At 42.1% G+C, this 12,680-nt stretch overlaps 1 protein-coding gene across 2 annotated transcripts in view; it reads left to right on the top strand.

Annotated features, from left to right (window-relative positions):
- The window catches only part of ttyh2 (tweety family member 2), a 125,287-nt gene that overhangs the window by 83,742 nt on the left and 28,865 nt on the right, over window positions 1–12,680 (top strand). For both annotated transcript variants that reach the window (XM_024388090.2, XM_024388091.2), the window contains exons 5-6: window positions 1,241–1,336; window positions 6,820–6,892. In XM_024388090.2, the coding sequence (XP_024243858.1) occupies window positions 1,241–1,336; window positions 6,820–6,892 (169 nt within the window). The remainder of the gene's footprint in view (window positions 1–1,240; window positions 1,337–6,819; window positions 6,893–12,680) is intronic.

The raw sequence follows: 12,680 nt of genomic DNA, 5'->3' as shown, positions 1-12,680 counted from the left end.
TGTATTAGGGTAATGCGAGGCCCTCAAAATGAAGCCTTATGAAATACATATGGTATTGTGTTAAATATATATTTTTTATATATAACATATTATTCACTTAGGATCTCATTTGGTGAAGTCCAGAGGACACAAAAATGGATGAATGCAACAACCATGTCTCTGTCCTTAACATTTACAGTCATGGTTGGTACCTCTACAATTTACTCAAATAATGAATAATGCTTTACACTAAGCAGTGTTAATTTAACACTATTCTGGTGTCTATATGGGTCCACAGACTCAACACTTTGAGTGTTGATTTCACACTGTCAGTGTTCATTTGTTTGTGTTTTAACACTGGAAAACTGAAAAAGCCTGTTCAGGAGAATAGAAATTTACAGCATGTTCAGAGAAATAGAAATCTATTGTGTAGATCAAATCTGTCAGACAGATTGAAATATTATATGACGTTTTGTGTGCGCTATTCATTATATTCCTATCTGCAACATGCAGTTCCAGATGCATCCCCACCATTAGTTGAAGGTAGCAAATCCAATAGTTTCTGAAAAGTAGTCACTTCCTGAGGTCTGTATTCAAATATAAAAAAAGTAGTCGCTTTCGCAGATCTCTATTCAAACATTTAAAAAAGTAAAAAAGTAGTTGCTTTCTCAGATCTGTAGTCAAATAGTTATCTCCAACAGAACTGTGTGTTCCACCAAAAATAGTGACTCTCTATGAAGCATATTTATATCCCAGGTCTGACACTGACATACACTCACACAAATATGTCCACATGTCCAACCAATCCTCCACTGACATACACAGAGACATCCAGTGTGATGTCTGACGGTATGCGTCCTATTGGGTTAACCAAAGGGTCCTAAGTGTCAGCCAGTCGTGTGTAAGCTAGGGACATGAGCCAGCCAGCTGACTCTCATTTGGGTTGCAACTTGGTTGGCTGCTCCCTCAGCTGAATCTGCACATTACTGTAACCATAGAAATAGAATTACTATTACTGTATTTTCATTCAATCAATGTTCTCTGGTGGGTGGAACGGTGTCCATATTGAATGTACCCATAGGAATAGGCAATGAAGATAAAATAAGGAAGTTATATTTCTGTGACTGTAACACTGTCATTCTCTCTGTCGTCTAGGACCTAGGTGCCTCACCTACCTGCTGCTACTGATCCTAGATCTGTTACGCTGTTTCTCTGACTCACTGACAGACTGACTCTCTGTCATTCTCCCTCTGTCCTCTAGGTGGCTCACCTACCTGCTGCTACTGATCCTAGATCTGGTCATCTGTCTGGCGGCTTGCCTGGGCCTGGCCAAGCAGTCTCGCTGGCTGCTGACCACGTGAGTAGCCTACTGCTCCTATTTCTGTTCTGTTCAATTCTTTACTATATTGTTTGGTCTGTCGATGCACTTGATTGAATTGGCTGCTTGGAGATTTGCCATGCCCATTTCCAAGAAATATACGTTTGTGGTTGATTGAATTGACTTGGAGTCGTGCCATAACTGCCATTTCAAGAACCCCCCCACAGAATTTCAAGAGTGTTACTTGACCTGTTTCATGCGTCTTACATAACTTACATGAATTACAAATGCACTTGACTGAAATGGAAAAGGGAAGCCTTTTTTCTTCCTCACAGCCCGGTCTGGAATAGCTTGAATTATTTAGTTCTTCGTTTGTTGTGTGAAGCTGTTTCAAGCAGGGGTAGGGAAGCAGGAGAGCAACCAACTTTTTGAAGGGATATGTTGAAGCGAGAGAATTTCTATGAAATATAAAATAATTACTAAATGTACATCTTCACACACATACAACCTCCCATCTCATCTCAGTATCTATAGTCATCAATAACGATTTCCACTATAAGTACTCCAGCTCCTGCTGTACTGTGAGAGGGATTCCACAGGGCATGTAATGCATCACTCTGTGCACACACACACACAGCATATAGTAAGCATGTACTCATCCAGTCCCTCTGTGCTCCGTGCTCACCCAGGTGCATAGCTTCCTGTCTCTTTCAATCAGTCATTTGGGCTGAGAACCAGGCTTATATTATATCCTCAACCAACACCCCCTTAACACACACACTTCAATGAGTCAGTGAGTCAGGCCTCCCAGGGGAGTTTCGATCCATTCCATTCCACTAGGCATTTTACACATTTGAGATTAATTACAGTTGTGAAGGCCTGCGTGTGGGGTTTATGATGTGTGAACGGAGGTTCTTGTGGGCGTCAACCCCATTCTTGGTGCCCGGGGATAGAGAGAGGAGAATTTTAGGTAGCACACAGCACCTATGTTTGTGGGGCCTAGCTGTGCAGAATATCCCAAACGGCACCCTATTTCCTATATACTTAGTGCAATAATGGGACGGGCATTTTAAATAATTTTACTATTCAAATAATATCATGACGTTTTTTCGTATGTCCGGATAGTCTAAAAACACATTTTTTTGTGACAATGTTTAAACTTGGACACCTGTTTGCTGCTCAGCCTGCCAGACTCAGAACAGACGGTACACAATGCAGCAGGGCTGGTGGTTTTTCATTTTACCTTTATTTAACCAGGTAGGCCAGTTGAGAACAAGTTGTCATTTACAACTGCTACCTGGCCAAGATAAAGCAAAGCAGTGTGACAAAAACAACAACACAGAGTTACACATGGGATAAACAAACGTACAGTTAATAACACAATAGAAAAATCTGTATACAGCATGTGCAAATTAAGAAGTAAGGAGGTAAGGCAATAAATAGGCCATAGTGGCAAAGTAATTACAATTTAGCAATTAACACTGGAGTGATATATGTGCAGATGAGGATGTGCAAGTAGAAATACTGGTGTGCAAAAGGGTAGAAAAACAAAAACAATTATGGGGTGAGGTAGGTAGATGGTTGGATGGGCTATTTACAGATGGGCTGTGTACAGCTGCAGCGGTCATAACGCTGCTCTGACAGCTGATGCTTAAAGTTAGTGAGGGAGATATAAGTCTCCAACTTCAGTGATTTTTGCAATTCGTTCCAGTCATTGGCAGCAGAGAACTGGAAGGAAAGGCGGCCTAAGAGGGTGTTGGCTTTGGGGACAACCAGTGAAATATACCTGCTGGAGCTCGTGCTACGGGTGGGTTTTGCTATGGAGACCAGTGAGCTGAGATAAGGCGGAGCTTTACCTAGTAAAGTCTTGTAGATGACCTGGAGCCAGTGGGTTTGGCAACGAATATGTAGCGAGGTCCAGCCAACGAGAGCACACAGATCGCAGTGGTGGGGAGTATATGGGGCTTTGGTGACAAAATGGATGGCACTGTGATAGACTGCATCCAATTTGCTGAGTAGAGTGTTGGAGGCTATTTTGTAAATGACATTCATTTTGGATTGGAGATGCTTAACATGAGTCTGAAAGGAGAGTTTACAGTCTAGCCAGATACCTAGGTATTTATAGTTGTCGACATATTCTAAGTCAGAACCGTCCAGAGTAGTGATGCCAGTCGGGCAGGCGTGTTCGGGCAGCGATGGGTTTAAGAGCATGCATTTTGTTTTATTAGCATTTATGAGCAGTTGGAGGCCAATGAAGGTATGTTGTATGGCATTGAAGCTTGTTGGGAGGTTTGTTAACACAGTGTCCAAAGAAGGGCCAGATGTATACAGAATGGTCGGCTGCGTAGAGGTGGATCAAGGAATCATCCGCAGCAAGAGCGACATCATTGATATAAACAGAAAAAAGAGTCGGCCCGAGAAGTGAATCCTTTGGCACCCCCATAGAGACTGTCAGAGGTCCGGACAACAGGCCCTCCAATTTGACACACTGAACTCTCACTGAGTAGTTAGTGAACCAGGCGAGGCAGTCATTAGAGAAACCAAGGCTGTTGAGTCTGCCGATAAGAATACAGTGATTGACAGAGTCGAAAGCCCTGGCCAGGTTGATGAAGACGGCTGCACAGTACTGTCTTTTATCGATGGCAGTTATGATATCGTTTAGGACCTTGAGACCAGCTCGGAAACCGGATTGCATAGCGGAGAAGGTACTGTGGGATTCTAAATTGTCGATGATCTGTTTGTTCACTTGGCTTTCGAAGACTTTAGAAAGGCATAACAGGAAGGATATAGGTCTGTAACAGTTTGGGTCTAGAGTGCCTCACCTTTGAAGAGGGGGATGACCGTGGAATTAGTGCTGCAGGATGCAAATTTCAGTTTGAATCTGACTGTGTATATTGGTTCCTAACTTCCCTGAAAAGTTGCATATCGTGGGGACTATTCGATGCTAGTGCAGCGAATATGTAGCCACGGGATGTTTTTGTGCTGGTCGAGGGCAGTCAAGTCTGGAGTGAACCAAGGGCTATATCTGTTCTTAGTTCAACATTTTTTGAATGGGGCATGCTTATTTAAGATGGTGAGGAAAGCACTTTTAAAGAACAACCAGGCATCCTCTACTGACGGGATGAGGTCAATATCCTTCCAGGATACCCGGGCTTTGAACCGCATCACAAGAGACATGCCAAACAGGAGATGTATAAAAATATATATATCATTAATGCAATTTCAATGTTTGAGTTGCTTTGTGTATCACCAATTTTGTAGTGATGGCAAAACAAAGCTTCCTGAAGCATTGAGCATTTCCAGCCAAATTTGTCGATAATAGGTTATTTACATGAGGCTTTGATCAACACATTGTACACCAGTGGCACCTGCTAGTCAAAATAATTTAGGGTTAGGGTTAGCCAAATTAAAATAGTTTAACCATGTTAAATGAGAGTTCAGTTCACGTAACAGGGTTTACCTTAAAATGAGGGACAGACGTAAATGAATCACTAATCACATGACATAAATAATCATCTTCAGAAATTACTGTGTCAAAGCAGCAAAATAACTTGGGGGATTAAGGGGATTAAGAATTTTGGGGATTAAGTGGGGCACACGTCATAAAAACTAGATTCAAAAGTTTGTTGTTTTAGTACATTAAGAATTTCAAATGTCATGGTATATCCTTGTGTGTAGCAATGTCACATATGTCATTTGATTTAATTGAGACAAATCCATTTGATTGTTAAAATGGGCCTATGATTTCCTTAAAAAAAAAATGTGTACTCTTGCAAGTATTCTAATACTGACGTCCGTTCAGATATTTGAATATTCAAATAACCGTGCCTGCCCATCCCTATGCACTATATAGAGAATAGGGTACCATTAGGACAAAACCCAGAGCTGCCCTCTCTCTGTGTTGGTGTGTGTGTGCATCAGGCTTTATGTTTATGTCTTGTTGTTTATGTATCTGTCTATGCATGTAATGAACCACCCAGGCTTCATCTGCCACTGCCCCAGTCCCTGCTCCTTCTCATAGATCAGTGATCTGCCTGCCTGAGCACAAAAGCCAATGGAAGCTTGCTTGATTTGAAGATGACTTGGCGGCCTGGGGTTGTGTGGCCTGGCCTTACGTGGTGTAGTGTTGTGTGTTCAATAAAGGCACGCTGGGTTATTATTCCTGCCGACTGGGTCACCCAGAGCACATACACACACACTCTGTCTCTCGCTCACTTTAATTGAGGCCTCCATGGCCCAGTGGACCCACATAACCACTCATTAAGCACTTACAGTACAGTAGGGCAGAGCGGGCACCTATCCTTCCACACCACTGACTTCAACCACCCACCGTAGTTCCCAGAGGTCATACGCACACACAGCCTGTGTAGCCCCCCAGAGCCCACACGTGTGCAAACACACACACACACAAATCAGAGAACACACACCGCTGTTATGCTCTTGAGGAAGACCCTTGATTATGGATTTTATTGCACATACAGTATATTCAACTTTTCTCATGGGCTATACAGTAAATGGCTGTCAAAGCTGCATATTCTCAACTCACAAATAAGACTACTACTGTTAATAATGAACTCCTTCTTTATCATTCTGACTGTGCTCACAAACTGTCCTGACAGACAACGACCCTGGCTTCTCTTCTCACACGTCAATGCAAACACAGGAAGCGAGAGGACGGGTGTGTGAGAGAGAGAAGGGCCGTACAGCTGTGGGAACTCACAATGCCAATTATGCTGCCAGTTGTGGATTGGAGTAGTAGGAGAGCTGTACTGTGTTATGACCTGAATGATGCACACCACACACACACACACATACACAGACACACATGTACACAGACACACACACACAGACACACACGTACACAGACACACACATACACACGTACACAGACACACACTCACACGGCTCAGAGAGACAAATAGGCTCATTGTATTTCTATCCACTTACTGCACACATTCATATTGCATGTGATGAGAGAGGTGGCTGGACAACTCAACACTATTCCATTTCATTTTCTTGGAAATATTGTGGTAATTTATGATTGGACCCAAAGAGTATTGATCCCCTTGCATGCATATGTAGATGATGTGAAATAGCTAGCTAGCTAGCGGTGCATGCTAGCAGTGTTCAATTGGTGATGTCACTCACTCGAAAGCAATGCATGTCTGTCCATGGGGGGGATGGTTAGAAGAGAGCAGGGAGGATGAATGTTCCATTGCCTGCATCATGTACTCGTAAAGAGGCTGTTATCGACTGGAGGACAACAGAGATGACGCACCCTGACATCTCTCCTGTTCATACACTGTTCACTACAGAGCATTCTCAGTCTCCAGAGAGAGGCATTTGACCTTTGACCTTTTTGTTGTATGACTGACTAGGCAGAGTGACATCATCATCTTTGATTATCACATCCTTGATGACCACAGATTTCTAATGTTTTGTGGCCAGTGTTATAGTTATTCTAGTGTGTTATTAACAGTGTTATAATACCCACAATTCTGTCTCTCTGTGTGTCCCTGCAGGATGATGGTGTTTGGGGTGCTGACGTTGATCCTGAGCTGGGCGTCTCTGGGAGTTGACCTTGCCACAGCTGTGGTGAGTGACTGTGACTCCAAGGCCTGTGTCCCAAATGGAACCGTATACAGTGCATTCGGAAAGTATTCAGACCCCTTCACTTTTTCCACATTTTGTCATCAAATTTATTTATGAAGCCCTTTTTACATTAGCTGATGTCACAAAGTGCTATACAGAAACCCAGCCTAAAACCCCAAACAATGCAGATGTAGAAGAAAGTTGACTAGGAACACCTCCCTAGAAATGCAGGAACCAAGGAAGAAACCTAGAGAGGAACCAGGCTCTGAGGGGTGGCCAGTCCTCTTCTGGCTGTGCCGGGTTGAGATTATAACAGTACATGGCCAAAATTCAAACGTTCATAGATGACCAGCAGGGTCAAATAATAATAATAATCACAGTGGTTGTAGACTGTGCAACAGGTCAGCACCTCCTGAGTAAATGTCGGTTGGCTTTTCATAGCCGAGCATTCAGAGTTAGAAACAGCAGGTGCTGTAGAGAGAGAGAGAGAGAGTGGAAAACAGCAGGTCCGGGACAAGGTGAAAAGGTCAGGATTTCATAGCCGGAGGCAGAACAGTTGAAACTGGAGCAGCAGCACGACCAGGTGGACTGGGGACAGCAAGTAGTCATCAGGCCAGGTAGTACTGAGGCATGGTCCCAGGGCCCAGGTTCTCCGGGAGGGGAGGGAGAGAGAGAGAATTAGAGGGAGCATACTTAAATTCACACAGGACACCAGATAAGACAGGAGAAATACTCCAGATATAATAGTACCCTAGCCCCTCAACACAAACCCTACCCTAGCCCCTCAACACAAACTATTGCAACATAAATACTGGAGGCTGAGACAGGAGGGGTCGGGAGACACTGTGGCCCTGTCCGACGATACCCCCGGACAACCAGGATAACCAGGAAGAATATAACTTTGCCAAAGCACAGCCCCACACCACAAGAGGGATATCTTTAACCACCAAAGTAGTACCCTGAGACAAGGCTGAGTATAGCCCAAGAAGATCTACCCCATGGCTGAGTGGCCTGCTCTAGGAAGAAACTTGGTGGTTCCAAACTTCTTCCATTTAAGAATGATGAAGGCCGCTGTGTTCTTGGGGACCTTCAATGCTGCAGACATTTTTTGGTACCCTTCCCCCAGATCTGTGCCTCGACACAATCCTGTCTCGGAACTCTACGGACAGTTCCTTCGACCTCATGACTTGGTTTTTCCTCTGACATACATGTACACTGTCAAATATGGGACCTTATATAGACAGGTTTCCAATTAATTGAATTTAACACAGGTGGACTCCAATCAAGTTGTAGAAACATCTCAAGGAAGAACAATGGAAACAGGATGCACTTGAGCTCAATTTCGAGTCTCATATCAAAGGGTCTGAATACTTATGTAAATAAGGTATTTCTGTTTTAAAAAATGTCTAAAAACCTGTTGTTGCTTTGTCATTATGGGGTATTGTGTGTAGATTGATTAGGACATTTTTCTATTTAATCCATTTTAGAATAATGCTGTAACGAAACAAAACTTGGATAAGGTCAAGGGGACTGAATACTTTACTTTGTTTTACTGTATATATATATATATATATATATATATATATATATATATATATATATATATATATATATATATATATATATATAACAGTACCAGTCAAAAGTTTGGATACAACTACTCATTCAAGAGTTTTTCTTTATTTTTACTGTAACACATATAGAATCATATAGTAACCAAAATAGTGTTAAACAAATCAAAATATATTTTATATTCTTCAAAGTAGCCACCCTTTGCCTTGATGACAGCTTTGCACACTCTTGGCATTCTCTCAACCAGCTTCATGAGGAATTGCTTTTCCAACAGTCTTGAAGGAGTTCCCATATATGCTGAGCACTTGTTGGCTGCTTTTCCTTCACTCTGTGGTCCAACTCATCCCAAACCATCTCAGTTGGGTTGAGGTCAGGTGATTGTGCAGGCCAGGTCATCTGATGCAGCACTCCATTACTCTGCTTGGTCAAATTGCCCTTACACGGACAGATTTCCACCGGTCTAATGTCTATTGCTTGTGTTTCTTGGCCCTAGCAAGTCTCTTCTTATTATTGGTGTCCTTTAGTAGTGGTTTCTTTGCAGCAATTTGACCATGAAGGCCTGATTCACGCAGTCTCCTCTGAACAGTTGATGTTGAGATGTGTCTGTTACTTGAACTCTGTGAAGAATGTATTTGGGCTACAATCTGAGGGGCAGTAAACTCTAATGAACTTATCCTCTGCAGCAAAGGTAACTCTGGTTCTTCCTTTCCTGGGATGGTTTTTGTTTTTTGCGACTGCACTTGAAGGATCCTTTAAACTTTTAAACTCTCTGGGATATGTGGGATGGTAGTGTCCCACCTCGCCAACAGCCAGTGAAAGTGCAGGGCGCCAAATTCAAAACAACAAAAATCTCATAATTGAAATTCCTCAAGCATTCAAGTATTTTACACCATTTTAAAGATAAAACTCTTGTTAATCCAGTTATAGTGTCTGATTTCAAAAAGGCTTTACAGCGAAAGCACCACAAAAGATTGTTAGATCACCACCAAGTCACAGAAAAACACAGCCATTTTTCACAAAAAGCACAAATAGAGATAAAATTAATCACTAACCTTTGATGATCTTCATCAGATGACACTCATAGGACTTCATGTTACACAATACATGTATGTTTTGTTCGATAAAGTGCATATTTATATTTAAAAAATCTAATTTTACATTGGCGCGTTACGTTCAGTAGTTCTAGAACATGCAGTGATTTTGCAGAGAGCCACATCAATTTACAGAAATACTCATCATAAATGTTGATGAAAAAACAAGTGTTATACATGGAATTAGAAATATACTTCTCCTTAATGCAACCGCTGTGTCAGATTTCAAAAACACTTTACTTTACGGAAAAAGCAAACCATGCAATAATCTGAGTACAGCGTTCAGACAACAAAGCATATTTGCAATGTTTTTTTCAAGACCTCTGCAATCTGCCCTGTCATGCTGTCAATTAACTTCTGGGCCACATTCTGACTGATGGCAGCCCATTCTTACATAATCAATGCTTGGAGTTTGTCAGAATTTGTGTTTTTTTTGTTTGTCCACCCGCCTCTTGAGGATTGACCACAAGTTCTCAATGGGATTAAGGTCTGGGGAGTTTCCTGGCCATGGACTCAAAATATCGATGTTTTGTTCCCGAGCCACTTAGTTATCACTTGTGCCTTATGGCAAGGTGCTCCATCATGCTGGAAAAGGCATTGTTCGTCACCAAACTGTTCCTGGATGGTTGGGAGAACCATGGCATATGGTTCACATCGTGTTCATGCTCATCAAACCATTCAGAGAGCATTCATGCCTTTTGGATGAGGTCATTTTCATCCTATGGGGGCATAGCCATGGTAGCCAAAATAATGGCCTCCCCAGCATTTTTAAACATGACTCTAAGCAGGAACCACACCTGTATGGAAGCACCTGCTTTCAATATACTTTGTCTCCCTCATTTACTCAAGTGGTTTCATTATTTTGGCAGTTATGATATGATAATGGGCCTACATATACAGCAGTCTTCACTCTGTCCAGCTTGTTAACAGTCATCGAAAAAATCTATATATAGAGGACCATTTTTTTGCCCCTATGGGCCCCGATCAAAAGTTGTGCACTATGTAGGGAATAGCGTGCAATTTCTGAAACAACTCAGGACCATGTCCATATCCAACTGTTACTGCTACTGTGCTAATCAATTCTTACCATAGCTGACAGCTAAGACGAATTGCTTTGGGGCCATGATTGTTCACACTCACTTTGAAAGTGTGTCTGTCTTTGCCTGTGCGAGTCTGAGAGAAATCACATTAAATAGCTTTCTGTCAGAAATCCTTAGGGATATGCCTTCATATATGCTCTGAATACATAACCACAACGTGTTCAGATAAAGCCATAATGCATTTACATAGACAAGTATTACTGCTGTCTAAAAGTGTCATTGGATGCCTGTGTCTTGGATCAGATTAAACCAGGTATGAAAAGATATTGAGGAGAAAGAGTTAGAGAGAAAAGGGCAGCAGGAAAAGGAGGAGAAACCAGGTTAAATTTAGTTACAAGAGGTTTGAAATCTGAAGGTTATTGGTGCCTACCCTTGTTTCATCCTTCATCCTCCTGGGAACTAGTCCCTCTCTCTCCTGAAGGTTTTGATCATCACTACCTATCAGCTGTGAATTAACTTAATATAACTCAACCCCATAACTACTACTAAACAGCTGTTACAGTAACCAGTAAACCAGATCATGAGTCATCATTTATAAAACCAACTGGTCAATGATGTTATGTCAGGGATGATGTGATGAATGATGGTCCTATTCAGGTCTTGAAATTCCATCACATCTCAAATGAGAGCAATTACTCATATGACTGTATCTCTGTTTATATCCTGGAGAATCTGAATGCATGTGAATTTCTGGTTTGAATACAGGAAGATGAATAGATGCTGCTGTGTTTGAGTCACCACATGCCTAAGGCTCGTCGTGTTCCCTTTCTCTTTAGTTTGTTTGTTGTAGTTCCCCCCAGATTTGACTTGGGGCTGTGGATCATGGAAAATGCATAGTGCATAAGGCAAAGGGCTAGTTGCTGAACGCAGGCTACAATTGAATTGAAAGATTCCAAGTCAATATTGCATGTTTTATTTTAGGCTGTAGTTTAGGTTGAGACTTCAAGGCTGGGTTTGATCATACATGCACGTACGCACACGCACGCACACATCTCATATAACTGGGCCACACCATGCAGCCAGGCCTGGATACAGCAGCTCATAGCTTTCTTTTTTTAAATTTCACCTTTATTTAACCAGGTAGGCTAGTTGAGAACAAGTTCTCATTTGCAACTGCGACCTGGCCAAGATAAAGCATAGCAGTGTGAACAGACAGCACAGAGTTACACATGGGGTAAACAATTAACAAGTCAATAACACAGTAGAAAAAAAAGGGGAGTCTATATACATTGTGTGCAAAAGGCATGAGGAGGTAGGCGAATAATTACAATTTTGCAGATTAACACTGGAGTGATAAATGATCAGATGGTCATGTACAGGTAGAGATATTGGTATGCAAAAGAGCAGAAAAGTAAATAAATAAAAACAGTATGGGGATGAGGTAGGTAAAATAGGGTGGGCTATTTACCGATAGACTATGTACAGCTGCAGCGATCGGTTAGCTGCTCAGATAGCAGATGTTTGAAGTTGGTGAGGGAGATAAAAGTCTCCAACTTCAGCGATTTTTGCAATTCGTTCCAGTGACAGGCAGCAGAGAACTGGAACGAAAGGCGGCCAAATGAGGTGTTGGCTTTAGGGATGATCAGTGAGATACACCTGCTGGAGCGCGTGCTACGGATGGGTGTTGCCATCGTGACCAGTGAACTGAGATAAGGCGGAGCTTTACCTAGCATGGACTTGTAGATGACCTGGAGCCAGTGGGTCTGGCGACGAATATGTAGCTGAAGACTGCTGAACAATTACTCAAATGGCCACCAGACTATTACATTGACCAAAACAATTACTCAAATGGCCACCAGACTATTACATTGACCAAAACCATATGTTTTTTCATTTTTATTGTTGAATCATCATCTTTAAAATGAACAAGACAAAACAGACATTCAGATAGGATGGGGACAATTTCAGTGGAAAACATAAGAGGGCAACAGTACTTGTGCAAAGTTTCAGAATGATAACTTCCAAAATGAGTGTGCTACATGACATTTATCATGAAGTCACCCAGGTGTCCCACACAAGTATCCCAAA

Source organism: Oncorhynchus tshawytscha, linkage group LG25 (genome assembly GCF_018296145.1).
Source record: "Oncorhynchus tshawytscha isolate Ot180627B linkage group LG25, Otsh_v2.0, whole genome shotgun sequence".
In the NCBI taxonomy this organism is placed as follows: Eukaryota; Metazoa; Chordata; class Actinopteri; order Salmoniformes; family Salmonidae; genus Oncorhynchus; species Oncorhynchus tshawytscha.
The sequence above is the reverse complement of the archived record's forward strand: the minus strand, read 5'-3'. Positions and strand labels throughout refer to the sequence as shown.